This window comes from Lepisma saccharinum, chromosome 27 (assembly GCF_977018435.1).
Source record: "Lepisma saccharinum chromosome 27, izLepSacc3.1, whole genome shotgun sequence".
Classification (NCBI taxonomy): domain Eukaryota; kingdom Metazoa; phylum Arthropoda; class Insecta; order Zygentoma; family Lepismatidae; genus Lepisma; species Lepisma saccharinum.
In genome coordinates this window covers 18,265,467-18,285,075 of record NC_139255.1, presented here as the reverse complement: position 1 = coordinate 18,285,075, position 19,609 = coordinate 18,265,467, and the positions used below count along the sequence as shown (strand labels likewise).

The window sequence follows — 19,609 nt, the reverse complement described above, 5'->3', positions numbered from 1 at the left end:
TTAAAAGTGATAAATTATGAAAAATATGGTTGGCAGATATGCGGAGACCTCAAAATGATTGGTATACTGTTAGGCATGCAGTCTGGGTTTACAAAATTTTGTTGCTTTCTTTGCGAATGGGACAGCCGGGCAAAAGATAAACACTACAACATTGTGGATTGGCCCATACGAAAAAACTTATTTCCTGGAGAGAAGAGTGTTAGGAATCACCCTCTACTTGATAAAGACAAGATTTTGTTACCACCGTTGCATATAAAGTTAGGGCTGATGAAAAATGTTGTTAAGGCTTTGGATAAACACGGTGAGGGTTTTGGGTACTTGAGAAAAACATTTCCTAAACTCAGTGATAGCAAGTTAAAAGAAGGCATATTTATTGGGTCGCAAATCCGTGAGATCATTCATTATGACAACTTTGTGGAATTGCTAACAGAAAAAGAGGAATATGCATGGTTAGCTTTCAGACAAGTATGCTGTAATTTTCTTGGAAATGTGAAATCTGACAACTACAAGAAACTTGTAAAGAACTTGTTGAAGTGTTATCAGAGCATGGGGTGCAATATGTCCTTGAAAATTCACTTTTTACATTCGCATTTGGACTTTTTTCCCCCCTAACTTGGGCGCGGTTAGTGACGAATGCGGCGAGAGATTTCACCAGGATATTTGTGTCCTGGAGAAACGATATGCAGGAAAATCGGTACAGAACATGTTAGCAGACTACTGTTGGAACCTCAAGGAAGAGGTTTCTGGTAGAAGTTACAAACGGCAGAGTTCAAGAAAGAAATTTTGAAAATGTGATTAAAAAATTGTTTTTCTCCCTTTTTTTGCATGATATTTCTTAATTGAACAGTCAAAATCGGTCCTATATTTTTTAATTTTTTTTTTATATTTCATAGTTATTCACTTCAATATTTAAATCTTATTTCATGAGCAAACAAACAAATATAATTTCAAATTTCGATGTATTATTACAAAGGGAATTACATTTTTATTAAAAACAAAATATGAAAATCCAGGAAAAACGATAGGTGATACAGCATTTCTACTTTCAGATTTGGATTCAGCGGGGTCGAATTATAAATAATCACCTATTTTCGTTCAAAGGAGCAAAAGAAAGTTTAAATTTGTTTATCAGTGTAATCTTCTTGTAATGGTTCTTGTTGATATAAATTCTAATACAAGCTTTACAAAATGACCAACAGTGAACAGGCAAGAGTGAAATTTTACTTTCCTGGGATACCCATATTCATAGATTGTACAGTGTCCTCCTATATACAAACAAAAGTAATACAGGGTATCGCATATTATACCTACCAATTTCAAATGGCAACGGAAATACGTCGAGTACTTGTACTAACTTTCTATGGTTATAAAAAAATATTACATATAGGCATTTAATACAGTGTACAATCTGGACAATACAGACACCAGTGCACCTTGAAATAAAAGGTCCTCTAAATGCCGTTCTTCTCCTTGGATGCACTTTTCTCATGTCCTGTGGAATAGAGCGTATTGCACGGCGACTATCGGTTCACACTGTCTAACCCACCTCAGAATGTTGTGTGCTCTGAAACAGGTGCATAGGGATCTTCATTGTTTCGCAGCAGTGCCTGGTACCTGTTTGGATGAAGGTTTCCTCCACCGCAATCCCCGTCTGCACCGGTCAAGGCTCCTTGGTTTACTGATTGACTGACTCCCAGCTCTCCAGGGATGTAGGTATACCACACATGTGCATGTGCTTAGGGCGTGTCATTTAAGAACGGAAAATTTTCTTTTGAGAATTTGCTCAATGAGGGGTTCTGAAAATATCTTATTGGACATGAGGAATCCAAATCTGCAATTATTTTTATGATTGGTTGATGATTAGCTTGGTAGGTTTGTTTGAAATGCACTAAAAAAGCCAAACACTCGCATTTTGAAGCGAAATTGAAGTTTTTAATCATTTTATACAAGCGAAAATATAAAGAAATTTTGTTTCCAGCTGTAACAACATATCTTATAAGGTCCTATTATAGTAAAATAAAGAATAGCATTAATTAGAATTAATAACAAGTTTCATCAAGTCCTGTTTTCATTCATTTCTTGACAAAAGCCGACGACCTGCTTCTTGGCCTCTGATGTAGACCTCCTTTTTTTCCTGTGCATACACTTTTCCTGCAGCCTCCGTGACTTGTTTCACACATCTTTCAATCCCTTGACCATGACAAGGCCACTGAGGAACTTGCATAGGCTTGTCAATAAATTCCTTTATTTCTGTCAAGGTCATTTTGCATGTTAATGGAGGTTCATAAACTCCATCAAACAAGTCTATCAACTCCAATAAGTTTGAAGCAGAGGTATTTATAGAAGATGTCTTCCTTGGACGTACTGAAATGTCTCCAAATGTATCATCATTGCTACCTCTCAAATCGATGATCTTTTGAATTCCAGCTCTCCTTTCTTCCTTATTATTTGAGCATAGCAGTGTCTGAATTAACATTTCACTAAATGTATACCACGCTGAACGCTTAACAGACGGCAAAACAGCATTTACTACAGCCTTGTTTTGCAGTCTAAGCTGTTGCAATTGAATCAACAAATGACGTGGGCCTTCTATCCACAAATGTTTTACTTTGATATTGAACCAACACGGATAGTACACACGAACGATATATTCCACAATCAGCCTTAAATTCTCGAGGTTTTTGATTTTTAGGCCATGTTTGTAAACCCACAAGCGAAAAAGTCTTTTTGCTGTTGTAAGCCAACTTGAATGGTTCACTGGTCCAATTTCAAGAAGTGCCAGATTATTGGGAAGTTTACCTGCTCTTATGGCCTGTGTAATTCTATATCCATACGCTTGATCGGTTGACAGATCCTTCACAATATTGTCAATGAGTTCAATAACAGGTACTCCAATTGAAATTTTTGGAAATTTAGGATTAATATCAAGCTCTGCAGCTGCATCTAACATTTTACCAATGTCACCTGTCCACTTGTTGTTTGACAAAGTCTTCCCATCAAGAGCTGTGATTAAATGGCGAAGAGGTAATTCGTTGGTGTGAAGAGCACAAACTAGCCAGTTAAGTTTGCGGCCTAGTTTGACTTCTACCCAGTGCATGGTGCCACCTTCCCAGCCGGAATTAATATTTGTTGAATCACCTCCAATTGCTTGTATTGTTTTATCAATGCCTTTCTCTTTCATGAAATTCAGTAAATTGTCAGCAATTATTTCAGCTGGTTTTTCATTCTTTGAGCTTTTCTCTGGTGTAAAGTGATAAAGGTATATCCCACCTGGGCTGAATAATGTTGTTCTTTCATAGTACTGGGAAACTGCTGCTCTGAATTTTCAGCCTTCAGCATAACTTTAGTTGAATCTTCACGACCATCGAAAAATATGCAATCAATTTGACCTTCTTACAAATGTCATCAAATTCATTCTTCTGCGCTCTCTTTACTTTATTGCGGTCAACACCAAGTTTCGTGTTTTCTTCAGTGATCAAGCCGATATCAATAAATGCAGCGGTGGTAATTGCAGCTGTGGCACGAAGACCAACACCGTATCCGATGCTCTGCATATCAACATTAGGCATATCTAATGTATTGTACTGTTTCTCTCCATTAGAAGTTGAAGGAGCTTCTAAATCATAATTTGATTCACTTCCATCTTCTGTATCAGATTCTTTTTCCTCATTTCCAACCCCAGTGGATCTTTCTTCATGTGATGGAAGTGAAGAAGTTTGCAAGCATTCCTTTTTATATTCAGCAAGTCTTGTTCTCTCAACTTCTCCTCGGTCCAATAGAACCAATCTTGTTTCTCTGGTTTTTAATGAAAGCAAGTTCTTTCACTGGGATCTTCTTGTCTTTAGAGCATGTACAATTAATGTGAGCTTCTTTTGTGCAATCTGTAGCACAGCCAAATTCAGAGCACATAATGATTTCACATTTGCAATTGAGACTGTCAAAGTGCTTGTCTAGTTTTGAAGCAAAGGCTTCTTTAATATCTAACTTGCCCCTTCCAAGAGATATGTTTTTTCTTGCTCCCAACTTTCTTGAATCTTTGCTAATACTGTAACTCTTGAATTCACAACAGGGAAAACAAAAGAACAGTTTGCTCGTTCCCATTTTTCAAGTACTTTAGGATATATGTCATTTGCAACACTGGTAGTTGGAAAGTTTCTCATATCCTCACTACTTTGTTTTCTCAGCAACAGTCCATATCTTAACACGTCTCGCAAAGTTGGTAATTCAGAAGGCAACATGTCTCTTCCACTTCCGATAAGGTTGCTCATATGTGTGAATGTTCCCTGTCTTGTTCTCTTCTTTGTAGTCATAGTGAAGCAGTTATCACTGGTTGTAGAAAGCAAAAAAGATATCACATACCGTATCTGCCACGCCACAGCCACACTGTCATTGACACAGTTGACACCGATTGCAACTCTCAAAATGGATATTCTTCAGTCTCTGTTGGAAAAAAGAAAGGAGTATAGTATTAATATTAATAGTACAAAATATAAAATAATAATAGTAAAATATGCATATATATATATAATATATATAATATTTACAATGTACAATACATATATAGGAGAACTACAATAACTTGTAATCAATTTTAGGCACTTATGAACATCTGTTTTCATGAAAATTTTGGAATAACCCATACGTTTAAATGACAGAAAAATGTTAAAAATATTAAAAAGTAGGAACTTTTCACATAGATATTTACCAAGCAAGACCTAAATATTTACAAGTAACCAAAATATATTTCAAATTACCTAATCATACCACAATTTTTAACACCCCTCAAATCAGGATTTTTAAAGATGAAAAATTCAACACGTCTGTGCATTCTGACAGGATTACCAACTGAAATTGGTAGACACAATATTCACCACCCTGTATATTTAATCTAAATAATGAAGCAGATATGCACATGTGTTATTAGCAGCAAGTGTAAAAATGATATCTGTGTGGTTACAAATCAATATATCTTGGTCGAACACTTATAAACTAATAATGTTCTCCTGCTAAACCATGATATACAGGCTTACAGATATGATATTTTCAAATTTTCCAATTATTGATTGGCACCTCTTTCCAATGATTTTCCTTTGTTCTTTTGCAGTTCTGGTCGGCGTATGTTCCTTGCAATTCTCAATTCCTGGATTCAGTCCAGCTTACACTGGAGCAGATTGACTTGATCTGGAGACTCATGGAAAAATACCCTGGACACACTCAACTCGCTACCACAGCTGAGGGTAACAACACGATTCCTGTATTCATTTTTACTGTAAGAATATAAACAATTTAACAGTAATCAACGGTATTTACATCACGTATGCTTTCCATGGCTGACATCAGTATATTTGTGCGAAGATAACTAAGTTAAAGAACGAACTTTCCGACTTTATCTTTGGCTGAAAATTATTAGGCCAATTTTCACTCAAAGTAGATGAGACTACTAGAACGACTTGCTTGACACACGTAAATGTATGTTGCTAAAGCAGTTGTTACCTCAACATATAAAATGTTTGAGTTGCTACATGTAATAAAGTCACTTTCACTGAATATCGTGTAAAGTATCAATCACAATAACTTCACAAACCCCACTATTCTTTATTGGACACTCTGTATATCAATTTTTCGACCACAAAACATAGAGAAGAGAGATAATTTGCCACCGCTTCCTCCGTTTTTCAACAAAATGTTTATTATTTCTTTTCTCAGGTCTGAGCATGCATGTTCATTTTGTCCGAGAATAATTCATGTTTCCGAGTTGCGATATGTGAAAAAAATTTGGTTCTAGGAAAACACTTTTATAGATTTCCTCTGATTTTAAATGAGTAACGAATAGTGGGAAACATGCATATACCCGTATATATTATGCCAGAATTACAATGGTCACAAATATAAAATGTAAAATTTATTGTTTTGACCATGCTTAAACATTATGATTTTTTTTTCGGAAAGTTCCACATCATTCCATTTTTATATTTCTTAGCTAAATAGCTCCTCAATACATTTGATGAGTTGTGATAATATAATTTTTCCTTTTAATGGAGAAATTAATTTCAGAAAATACTCCTGCACAAACAGAGACTGTGTCACTATCACCACAAGTTAATGTAGGCCGACGTGTTTCTCAAATTTAAAAAAACATACACTTAAGTTGAGTTGGTATTTTTAAGTACACTTTATGCACAGTAAGGCTAATCGGGACTGGACCTACAGTTTAAAGTGGGATCCGAACCACTTGTGCCTCCACCGGCTATCGAACCCGGGACTCCTTGATTACAAGGCAATGACGAAAAAAAACGACTATACAATTATACTTACAGGGTGTCATTTTAATGGCGCCCACGGACCACGGAAACGTGTACAGAACATCAAAACAAACAATTTTTCTCAGTAACATTTTTCTCGTTGGCGCATCATTCCGGCGCTATAGTCGTTCAAAAAAGCCCGTTTTGCCGTCTGAATGCTGGCAACCACACACAACATTTGATTCCATTTGTGAAGTCATATCCCGTCGTGAAGCGATGCGTTCCAGGATATCCAGCAACACACACATTCTGTGAAAAATGGCATATCTACAATCAGCCACATTATGTACCGTAAAACAAAACGAGATAACATGTTCTGTAACCTAACAGGAAGTAAACAAACGGTACGAAAAATGGTAGGAAGAAAATAGAATTCAAGTGGAAGTGGTCAAATTGAATTTTGTCTCAGCTTACATGTCAAATATTTGCAAATCTAGTTATCAAGTTGGCATCTACAATTTAGTCTATCCACTTCGTCCTTCTGATACTAGTTGTCTGTGACACACTGAACAGATGACAAAACTTAAATGAAAGAAGTCAAAATGCCAAAGGTAAGCAACACATAATATAATTTGTATTCAGGGCATTATGAGGAAAGTGATAAAAATGATTATAAATACAGGGATATTGATTGATTGATTGAGTTGGTGTTTTAAGTCAACCTTGTGCACAGTAAGGCTAATCGGGACTGGACCTACAGTTTAAAGTGGGATCCGAACCACTATATGCCTCCGCCGGAAATCGATCCCGGGAACCCTTGATTACAAGGCGACGACGATACCACTGCGCCATCGGGGAGGCACTTAAATAAATGCAGGGATATAAATACAGGGATATAAGTAGTAGTAAAACAAACTCTCCGACGACTGTGTTTATCTATGCACCGGATACACATGTAATAGTTTGCAACTGTGAACAGTGCAGTATATTCGCTACTGATTCATCATTAGATTGTTACTATGGTTGTACGTGTTTTAGCCGTAATGTAACAACGTGAACCTCAGATAATTTCGCTATCAGCACAAAAGTATCACAAGGCATCTGGACACAAACCTGTAGATATCAACCTTGCAACGAGATTTGCAAATATAATTGACATGTAGCTGGGCGCAAACAGCCACATGTAAGCTGTAAGTCCAATAAAATTTATTGTTGTTGATATTTGACATGTAGGCTGAGACAAAATCCGATATTGACACTTCATTTTGAATACGTTTTTTACCATTTCTCATATCGTTGCTTCACTTCCCCCTTCCCCTGAGATGACTGCTGATATTCTGGCTGGTAGGCTTGATATTCGTTGTACTGGACGCGTTTCTCCCTTCATTTTACAGCCAATAATGTGGTTGGTATTTTGTCATTTTTCACAAAATTTGTATGTTCCTTGCAATACTACCGTGCGTTGTTACGCAGCAGGAAATCATGTCAAAGATACGATCAAATGTTGTGTTGGGTTGCCAGCATCCAGGAGGCAAAACGGTCTTTTTTCAACGGTTATAGCGTCGAATCGACGCACCAACGAGAAAAATGTTACGGAGAAAAGTTGTTTGTTTTGATGCCCTCTATACGAATCTGTGGTCCGTGGGCGCCATTAAAATGACACCCTGTATAATGATACTTGCAATATTTTAGCTCTGTACATTAATTTTCACCCACAAAATTTACAGTGAACATTGATTGATTGTATGTTGTTATAAGTACACTTTATGCACAGATAGGATAAACGGGACTGAACCTACAGTTTGAAGTGGGATCCGAACCACAGTGCGATGTGCCTCCACCAGGTATAGAACCCGGTACCTATTGATTACAAGGCAACGACGTTATCACTACGCCATTGGGGAGGCCAGTGAACAGATATTTTGAATTTTTACTACTTTTTCGCTCATAACGAAATATTGTATTTTTTAATATTTGCATGTTTTCTGAAAAAATCTAACTAAGTGCGAAGATAGTAGAGACTTAATTTGACACGGAAAATGATTAGGAATATAATTTCTTGTTTTAATGAAAATTTCACCATAAGATGACCATAAATGTAGTAGGGCTAAATCACTGACCACCTGCTACTGCTTCTAAATTAGATACACAGCTACAAAAATACAAGGGCTGTTCAAAAAGGAACCGAACTTATAAAAAATTGAGAAAATGGTAATGTTACCCAGCTATTTGGGCCTGTCTCCTTCCCTCCACTGAGCACACAACGCTCACAGCGTTTCTTCCAGTCCTGCAATGCCTGCTGGAACTCCAGTTTGGGAATGGCCTGTAGATCCCGTAGTGGATTATCCTTGGCCTCTTCCATTGTATGGAATCTGTGACCTTTGAGGGTAGATTTCAACTTGGGGAAGAGGAAGATGTCTGCTGGTGTAAATCAGGAAAGCATGCCGGTTGTGAGACAACAGGCTGGTCCTTTGCCAAAATCTCTCGAGCAACGAGTGAGAATGAGCACGTGCATTATCGTGATTCAAGACTCGTTCTGCCACATCTGTGACCTATTTCGCCGTACCTATTCTTGTAATCATTGCTTGACGTAGAATTAGAATGCTGCATTCACTGTGGAACCACGCGGCACAAACTCTGGATGATCGAAGAAGACGATCAACATCACTTTAACATGGGATGTATGTACGTACTCAATCGTGACTTTTTGGGCCGTGGTGAGGATTCTCTGACCCACTGTGATAATTTGATCTTAGTTTCCACATCTTAGCCGTACACCCATGTTCTGTGTTTTCTGCAATTTGACACAGAATTTTACACATACTCGCTACTCTTCCAGTTCCTCCATGGTAGAGTAACTGAAAATCAACTCGGGAGCTCAACACACCTGCACTCAACACAATCTACTGCTTTATTACTGTTGGCAACAGCTTTGAAATTGATGCAAGTTAATAACTTAGGACACCGCTAGGCACCACCACTGTCGGTTCTCTTAAAATAATGTATATACATACTTTACATAAAGAGTTCGGTTTCCTATTGAACAGGCCTTGTACTAATCTTCTAGCTCTCTGCTGATATTTTGTGAAGGAAGCGTGTGTAAAGGAAAATAACTGAAGATTTGACTTTGGTTCTAGGAATTGAGGAGATCCATCAGTCAGGCAGAATGGCGAGTCTAATTGGTGTTGAAGGAGGCCATTCCTTGGGAAGCAGCCTGGGCGTCCTCAGAATGTTTTATCAGCTGGGAGTCAGATATTTGACTCTCACTCACACCTGCAATACTCCTTGGTGAGTACAACTTTGGCTTCGGGGAAACAGAATACAAGAAATTGTAATCAGTTAGCTTCATATTAAAGGAATACTTTAGTAAGAACTGTTAGAAATTAGGTTAAGTGCCATTACTATTAACTCTTGGGAGAGTTTCAATCACTGTGTTAGCGAATTTTGTAGATGAGAGGAGCGATGATTACGTTCAGGAACATCGCGAGAAAATTTAAAATAAGACCAAGAATTATATAGATGTACAGTCACCGGCAATAAATATGAATCCTGAAATATTCTCTTCCTGCAAGGTGCTAACTTGTTGCGTAACTGAACGGCGAAAAGTAGATTTTAATAACAAATTTTCAATGGAAACTTCTACCACCGCCATATACGTAGTTAGGAAACACAAACACATAACGCCTTGCAGGGAAGCATGTATTTCAGGATCTAAGTGTCCCATTTTTATTGCCTGTGACTATACATGGTATAAAGCTCGATTTGACGAGACTGAAATTGATAAACTTCAATTTATACTCAGCTGCGGGAATCTGTGGAGCAAGATCGCACATGATGGAAGAGAAGGGAGAAAGCGAGTGGGCTGTTAGCTGCAGCCACATGTCCTTCTTCATGCACTCACCTTCCCCTCATGCATTGATTGGTCGAGACCCCTCGAGTCAGTACTTGCGCAGAGACTTGTTTTCGTTCCCCTTGCTCCAGAGGTTATCGGAATAGCTTGTAGTATTGAAACTTAAAGGACATAAATAAAGAATTTATATTGTACACAACGGTCTCCGTTTAACAATATTAATCAATCTTCCTCCACACTCATGTGACTACATGTATCTTTTACAAATATTGCATGCTATTGAACAATTCGAACAATACTTTGTTCACACAGGACACTACCGTTACTTGTTTCCCTACCCATTCAAATTTCTTAGGTTATGATGCTCAATTGTTTGTTTATTCTGTTAATTTTCGCGCTAAATATTCAGTTTATTGTTCATTCGGTGTCTATCAGCATGCACTGGATTAAGAACAATCAGAGCCATCTGTTGATCTAATGTTTTATATATTGTTCAAACACAAAATGGTAATGATATGATTGTTTTCAGATTGAATATCCTTGGGATATTTGTGTGATTTCCGACGTTTATTATATATCTGCGACATGCGAACATTTTGAAGTACTATAACATTGAAATACGCGTAAATTAGGAAAAGTGAAAACATATTTCAATATCGCAAAGCTTTGCGTAAATCTACTTGTCACGCTGCTATCCCCTTATTTAAAATTATAAAGTTTAATTCAAGAGACTGGCTTTTAAGATGGTGAATTACTAGTGGCGGCGATTGAGTTCTAGAACTGAGGGCAAGGTGCCAAAACTGGTGTCGGGGGGGGGGGGGGAAGGACATTTTAATATATAAAGAAACATATCAACAATTTTCTTTTTTGCTCGCTTTGCTCTTCGTACTGCCTTTTCTCCAAGTGATATCAGATTTATATTTGTTACCTGTATGTAGGTAATGTGTAGGATTTGTACGTACCAAGTATTTTACAATAGCAATTTAGAAAGTTCAAACAATTCGTAAATACTCATTGGAGTTTAGAAGAAGTGATTTGCTTCGAAAAGAAAACTATTCTCAGTATTGAGTAATCAATTCATTTATGACAAAGCTATTTTCAGCCATGGCGTTCCATTATGTTCAAGCAGATGCACCCATTTACAATGTTGTTCTGTTAGAAAAATACTGTGCAATTGATTATATCTGCACACAGTGATTACTATTTCTGTCTCTTTGGGCTAATAGAAGAATCAAGGGCTTCCGCAGAGCTGGGCCTGAGAGAGCTCCTGATCTCTGAGATATCTGGGAAAAGTACATGTAATTCCAACAGTGAAACTGGAGCAATATTTTATTACAAATAATATTGTTTTCTGTGATTTACAGGGTGAATGTTCGACAAAAAAACGAGAGAATGTTTTACAGGAGACATTAAAATCATGTTGACTGCCTTAACTGGGAGTGTGTTAAATGCGAAAAGTCAAGGCTGTTTGTCAACAAAGTGATAGATGTTTTTGGAAATAAAGCAAGGATAATCTAGTTCCTATTTAAATAGTGGTCTCAAATCTGAATTATCAATAATGCCAAAGTATTTGTAAGTCAATTTCAATTTTAGGATTTCTAAATTTATAATAAAATATAATAATAATAATAATAACAACAACAACAACAAAAGTATAATTTAAGTTTCTACGTATAACTGAACCCCAAGATATGAAATCCTACTCTCTCCCGTGTGAGAACACTGATTTCTATTCTCTTCCCTGTCTTAAAAATCTGTGGCAATGGTTCTGAATACAGACACGGATGTAGAAACTCCTGAGAATTTGAGATCCTTTTGCATTCAGGCACACCTTATAAAACTTCTCTTTCGTAGCGTATGGGAGATGACATTTCCAACATGAAATGCATATTGTGTGTAGGGAAGGTTATTGGAAAGGTTAAATTACCTCTGGCAATCGAAAAAGCGATCGATATCCCTACTTTCCACTTTCAAAGAAACACACACCGGTGCTATGCTCGCCCCAAGCTTTTGAAGCTCATGTTGACAGCTGACTGTCGGCTTTTCAGAAACTTATTTTTGCAGATTGGTCAGGTTTACATGAGCATGAATAAACAAGGGACTGTATAAAACGCAAAAGTTCATGCAAGCCTTTGTGGAAAGAGAGAGTAAAATGTGTAGCTATCTCGTGGTTTTCTGCATGTCCATGCCCTGGAACTCTTATCATGGGCGTCACCAGAAATTCTTGTACGGGGTTTCGGGAAATTGTTAAAATTTGAATAGTAGAAATAATGCTTATGATTTTTATTATAAAATAATAACTATTATAAACAAATATACACAAATTTAATTACAATTGCATTATTGTTGTTGTTGTTGTTGTTGTTGTTGTTGTTGTTATTATTATTATTATTATTATTATTATTATTATTATTATTATTATTATTATTATTATTATTATTATTATTATTATTATTATTATAGCCTTGGGGAGACTTTCCTACTCGATTCACCAGTCGAGTGAATATCCTGTAGAACTGTTTCGATATCAACTTTTGCACACTTCGTTCAAAAGAAAGCTTTATACGTTAGGCGGAAATTTTAGCTGTATTGTTAATGTTGTGTTAATGTGGCCTCTCATATAAAACTATTTTTTTTAATTTTGAAAAGTGTGAAATTATTTATTTTTGGTTAAATGCTAGAATAAGAAACTTGAACTCGTACCTGTATTTTACACTAAATTCTTTCGATCTAAAGCACTTTTTATTTTATTGTACGACTGATTTTTTTTTTTATTATTAACAATAAATGTAACTGACTTTCCTTTCTTTGTAACTTGAAATGAAGTATACTCTAGTCCAGGGGGTTCGACGGACCTGTTCGATCCTCCCTCCCCACTCCCGATCACCATGGCTCTTATGTCAATCATTTAATGCCTAACAAATGAACAGAAAATGAACAACATGTTGTGAGACACTAATGTAGAAACTCTAGATCGAAGAACATATCTATGCAGAATGGTTTCATTTGTGGTCCTTAAGTCGCGACTAATGTATAAAAGTAGGCAAGCAATGTAAAATAAGCCAAAATAGAAAGCAACGCCCGTACACTCTCCGACAATTCTAGTTTCCAAACACTTAAATGAAAGCCAATTTTGCCACTACAACCCAGAAGTGTCCGTGACTGTACATACAGGGTGAACTCGTAATTAGATGTATTCCCTGAAAGGGGTTAAAGTAGAGAAAATTTGCAATAAATTTGACCATATGATACCCCGTCCGAAAATTAGTAGGGTACTAGTTTTCGAGATAATCGAATTTCTATTGTTTTTTTTTAAAAAAATGACAATTTTCCACATAAAAAGATGAATTGAGAAAAAAACTGCTCAATGTATGGCACATATTTCAGCGTTTTCTGATAGCTAACAAATAAGTGGTTTGTTGAAAAAAAAGTTTTTCCCAAATAACAGTAACATGTAAGTAACGGGTGGGTCTAAACTTACAAGTGATGATAAAAAATGCTTTCTTAGTTTACTTGGCAACGTATTAATAACAAAAATGGTATGACACGAAGCGTACAAATTACTTAAATTACTTCCTTGTGTCATCTGCTATCCAACAAGGTACAAATGTTGCTAACATTCACATTTGTGTACAAGAAATAATACTTCATTCATCTTCATGTGAATGGAATCAATGAACAATACAATTAAAAAACATTACACGTCTTTCTCAAAGTGCACACCTCCGTTACGAATGCGGTGTCCTTGATGTGTTGACCAGCTGTTAAGATCCTCTCCCCGAGCTCTTCTTGAGAGTTTATCGGTGTCTTGTAAACTAAGTCTTTCATGTGGATCCAAATGTAAAAGTTGCAAGGCTTCAAATCGAATCGGGAGACCTAGCTGGGCAGTCATCATGCTGATAAATCATGTCACGTCTTGTAGCTAGAGGCACATCCTCCAACAACATTGCCATCCCGTTCCTCAAAAAATGTTCATAAGTGATGCCATTTAAGATTTGGGTCAGGAAAAATGGCTCGATCAAATGATTGTTGATTACGTCCATCCATACTTCTGCTTGGGCGTGCGACAGTGGCTGGATGAAAATTACCCAAAGAAATGGATTGGCCGAGGTGGCCCGATTCCCTGGCCGGCTCGATCCCCCGATTTGAGACTTTACATTTGAAGCCACATGACAAGACACCGGTAAACTCGCAAGAGGAGCTCAGGGAGAGGATCTTAACAGCTGGTCAACACATCAAGGACACCATCACATCACGAGTTAAGAGAACAAATGTCCGTAAAAACCTGCGTGCCTGCATTCGTAACGGAGGTGTGCACTTTGATCAAGACGTGTAATGTTCTTTAATTGTATTGTTCATTGATTCCATTCACATGAAGATGAATGAAGTATTATTTCTTGTACACAAATGTGAATGTTAGCAACATTTGTACCTTGTTGGATAGCAGATGACACAAGGAAGTAATTTAAGTAATTTGTACGCTTGGTGTCATACCATTTTTGTTATTAATACGTTGCCAAGTAAACTAAGAGTGCATTTTTTTATCATCACTTGTAAGTTTGGACCCACCCGTTACTTACATGTGATTGTTATTTGGGAAAAACTTTTTTGTCAACGAACCACTTATTTCTTAGCTATCAGAAAACGCTGAAATATGTGCCATACATTGAGCAGTTTTTTCTCATTTCATCTTTTTATGTGGAAATTGTTTTTTTAAAAAACAATAGAAATTCGATTATCTCGAAAACTACTAATTTTCGGACGGGGTATCATATGGTCAAATTTATTGCAAATTGTCTCTACTTTAACCCCTTTCAGGGAATACATCTAATTACCAGTCACCCTGTATATACGTATATTGAGAAATAACTTTTTCTGCTTATTTTACTTGTCAGAGCCGTAGTTACATATTTTCAACATTCTAAAATGTCCTTAAAACGCAAAAAATTTACATTGTACTTTGACATGTTAAGAAAAACTATTCTCTTCTTATTTGAATTTTACAATAGCAGTTTCTTTATCTAGTTTAGAAAATGGAGAAATTATTACGTACACGTTGAATGGTTTGTATAATCGATTTTTCTGTAGAAGAAACGAAATAAAATAAAGAAGGAAACACATGTAATGAGCGAACTAAACATTAACTGAACCGGTCACACGAACAATGTTGTATCCAACAAAACCCAAATGCAACAGAAAAAACAAAGCATTCACTCATGTTTCTTTCTCTTAAACCAAAACCACTCATATTTTTAACGTAATGTCTCTGTCGTCTCTGCTGGCAAAAGTATTGTTCGCGACGTTGTTCCTGTGACCGATTTAACTGTAAAACGCTAGTGAATAATAAGTGGATGCGTGTCTATCCATGTGGCAGAGTGGTTAGCACATCGCGCTATGATGTCATGGGTACCGGGTGCGAATCATGTCCTGGGTACGGATGTTTGTGAGTGCCCATTGATCAATTTCATCACATCATTACTCATCCACATGTTCGCAAATTAGCCAAAAGTGGCACAAAAGGCAAAGTAAAATAATGCACATCAATATATATATATATATATATATATATATATATATATATATATATATATATATATGTGTGTGTGTGTGTGTGTGTGTGTGTGTGTGTGTGTGTGTGTGTGTGTGTGTGTATATATGTATGTATGTAATCAAAGCAGCCTGTAATCATTGTTACAAGACTCTTTAATGCGATTGCAAGATAAAATAATATATTGTATTTATTGGCCTAAATATGATGTCTTTGTCTTCTATATTACAAAGATGAAGTTTTTCGTGACAGTTGCAGGGATATCAATTTCCCTTTTATATTTTCTATGACATACTTTTCATTAAGGAAGAAACACAGTTTCTTGCAAACAAGAAAATGAAACTAAATTTACTTATGCTTGTTTCCACACTCAGCTACACCGTGAGTAGAACAACATCTTCTAAAAACAGATAAACCGTTCAAGTGCTTCCATTTTTTAACGCTAGATTTGAGGTTAACTACTAACCTACAGTTAACCCCGAGTTTCGTGACTTGCTCCGTCCTCCATGCCTTTGAGTTTGGTGCAATGGAAGACGATCACAAATCGAGAAGTACCCTGACCTAAGATTTTCAAACTTGCGAGGTTTTGCAACGTTGGTGCAAACGAGCATCAGATACTAAACAATTTCGCTACATTTTTTAATTTGAATAATTTTTGATCTAATCAACATGAAACTCAAATGTTGTTCCTGACTTGTTTCAATTGCTGTTTTTGTTTGAAGTCTACTTTATGCACATATAGGCTAATCGGGACTGGCCTTCACTTTAAAGAGGAATCCCAGCTACTACGTGACAGCACCGCTTATCGAAACGCTAGGTCCATTAATTACAAGGCTAGGACGTTATCACTACACCATCGAGAAAGCCTTGTTCTCAACCTGTGACCTACCCTGTAATATGAAATAATATAGACTTAACACTTGTTGCCCTTAAACTGCTGGTAAAAGCATTGAATTCACCCTTTCAATAGTAAATATTTACAAGTACTGAATAAACAAAATGTTTCGTTTGAGTTTTCTATCATATGTCTTGCATGCATTTGTTACAATGTTTATTGAGTATTTCAACTAATTATCGTAGTTTCAGCTTTTCTTAATTTTCTATTTCCTGTATTCTAATCTCATTTTTAAATACGTTTCGAACTCGTTCCACGTTGATTTTTCGCTACTGATCTAAAAATCATATCAATAATAATAGAGCTGAACCGATACCACTTTGAATCGATACCTATACTCTTACCGATTCACATCGATGAAGATACTTGAAAATTGCAATAATTTAAATTTGTTCAAAATATTCAAAAAGTATAGGTGTGTAAATATTATTCTCTAATTATATGCATCAATTAACGTAGAAAGTTTCTTCATAATATTCAAGAATGACATCAGAATATTAAAATAGATATTATGTAATCACAAGATATAGTTGTTCGTGCAAAATTGAAGGAAAAAAATAAAGTTGGAATTTTGCATAATTTGCAGGATAATTAGACTCAATGTAAGCGTCGCGCTGCATTTTTGCGGGTCCCGTGGAAGACTAATATGCCTTAAAATTATCGGCTGGTATCGGTGGATGAATCGGCTCAGCCCTAACAATCATCTATATTATTCTTCATTTATACGTGGGCTGTAAATTTAAAAGTGAAAACACAGTTAGGAAAAGGTGATAACACAGTGCATGTACAATCAGGCAGTCAGCATTGTCAGTTGGGGCCCATGCCTATGTGTGGAGTACCAAAAGTGGTCGGTGCAGAGTGTGCTGTTGTGTATGAACAAGGTTGAATTGAACACCATTATATACACTGCCGTAAAACATGTTTACAATGGTAGAACAGCGATTATGGATCCAAATCCAGGTGACCCGTGGCTGAAATGCATCAGAATGTCATGAAGACTTGCATGAAGCCTGTAACAACAATACCTAGCCGTATCTGATGGTTGGGCAATGTGTAAGTTCATTTCTTGAGAAGGTTGGTATGTGTCAGTGAGAACAACCTCAACATGAGGGCAATGGAATCATGTTGGGTTCCCCATATTGTCACCCCAACCAACAATACTCAATGCCTGATAGCACATGCACGGTGTTATCACCTTTTCTTGATAGTGTAGCAACATTTAAATTTACAGCCCACGTATCAGTTATGTTTTTGCATTAAAATTCAGATTGCTCTTTTGAATTATGTTCCTTTGTACAATTTTTGTATTCTCCTCATGCATGTTCTTTTTCTTTTTCTGCCCTCAGTGTAGAGGTGCTACCTGGCATGCGTTGCTCATTTGTCCTTTGCAGCTGAATCATTACCTTCTTTCCGCTAGGGCAGACTCCGCATTGGCTGATGACCCCGGAGACGTCGTTCCTTGGACCTTCGTGGAACATGGAGGCCTCTCCCACTTCGGAAGGGTGCGTACCTTTTGAAACACTTTCCTCATCTCCCAGCTGAGCCATGCGTTATTCTGAAACAGAAAGCTTGTTTACGTTACCACAGGAGTGGAATACAACTCACATATATTCCCAAGATGTCGTTATGACTAACGGTTTCCACGAATATTTCGTTGCTCTTATGGCTATGGAATCAAATTATGTGGTTATCACTTGTTAATCATTTGCATAAGAGTTCATTGCCCGAAATCATTTTTAGAATGATTGTCAGGCTAAAGTTACTACTCTAATACACTTTCCGAACCTTATAAAGAATGTTCTTTGGGCACAACAATAAACTCTCCCGATTGTAGACGAAGCAATCATCATATTACATATTGGGTCTCCGTAGTTTCTGAACAGGAGATGGAGGTACCGTGGCATGCATAAATAATACGAATCAAATTTTACTTCACGGTCCTGATTCATCTCATTCACTTTGTTCACGAAATGAAACAAGATGTAGATGAAAATGCACAAGCATCTTAATATCATGTATAATGCAAGAGAAAGGTCGGTGTATTTAGTAGTGGACAATTTACCTGGTAATACTTATGCATCGCACTGTTCCATTTGCAGGACAAGCTGTCATACTTCTTTAGGCAAGATACAATATGTAATTGGTTGTCTAAGAAATACGAAGTAGTGTTGATTATTACTTAACTTTGCATCAGAAAGATACAATTAGGTACTTATAATGAATTAATGACATTCTCTCCATAGCTCAGTACTGGCATTATCATGTCATTCTAAATTCCCCATCGCGTGCAAAATGTATCTGTTTATTGCACTACTAATCACTACTCACCTCAATGCTTCAAAACATTGTTCCTTCACAAGATGTCCAGTGAGGGGAAAATAACTGACTTTGTGCAGAGTTATGTCAATTCATGCTGTAGTTGCTCATTTTCTCTTTAAGTTAATTAGATGTAGTCAAATGTAACAATATGAAACACATCAGCTATGGGTAGGTTGCAGTGGTGGCGATGCTGGTTTTGCTTCCACATCCTTTCTTTCTGCAGACCTATCTAGATTGAGTCTCATCAATTTTCCCTGTAGTTTTCAGTACGCTAGAGCATTACACTTAAAACATCTGACGAGAATTCAAGGACCAATTAATATGCAAGAAAAAATAATAATACTACTTCATGTTGCCTAAGCTATAACGAACACTTGGTGTTCGGATTGAAATTTAAACATTTTTTAATGGCCTTAAGTAATTTCATATCAGTATACAACGAAACTAAAGTATGCAATTTGAGGTTTTTTGAAAGTAAGTCGTGCATTACAGACATATAGGGTTCTTAAAAACAGTAGGTGTCACAAATGGTCCTTGCGTGTGCACAAAGTACAGATACGCGATGACCAATTTATTTCATGTGGTCTGCAACATTCATTGGTATAATAAAATGTAAGTCACCATTGAAGGTCTCGGCTGTATAACATGGTAAGGGATATTTTGGTAATTTTTGAGTCACAAAGTAAAATGTGCCATCCATCAATTTTTTAATGAAATTACCATGTCATACAATTGCATTGAACTCAGTGAAATCT

At 36.6% G+C, this 19,609-nt stretch overlaps 1 protein-coding gene across 1 annotated transcript in view; it reads left to right on the top strand.

Moving 5' to 3' along the window:
* LOC145980420 (dipeptidase 1-like) overlaps window positions 1–19,609 on the top strand; it is a 168,804-nt gene that overhangs the window by 92,793 nt on the left and 56,402 nt on the right. Inside the window, exons 5-7 of the mRNA XM_083113502.1 lie at window positions 5,105–5,237; window positions 9,380–9,530; window positions 17,953–18,037. Coding sequence (XP_082969628.1) covers window positions 5,105–5,237; window positions 9,380–9,530; window positions 17,953–18,037 — 369 coding nt within the window. The remainder of the gene's footprint in view (window positions 1–5,104; window positions 5,238–9,379; window positions 9,531–17,952; window positions 18,038–19,609) is intronic.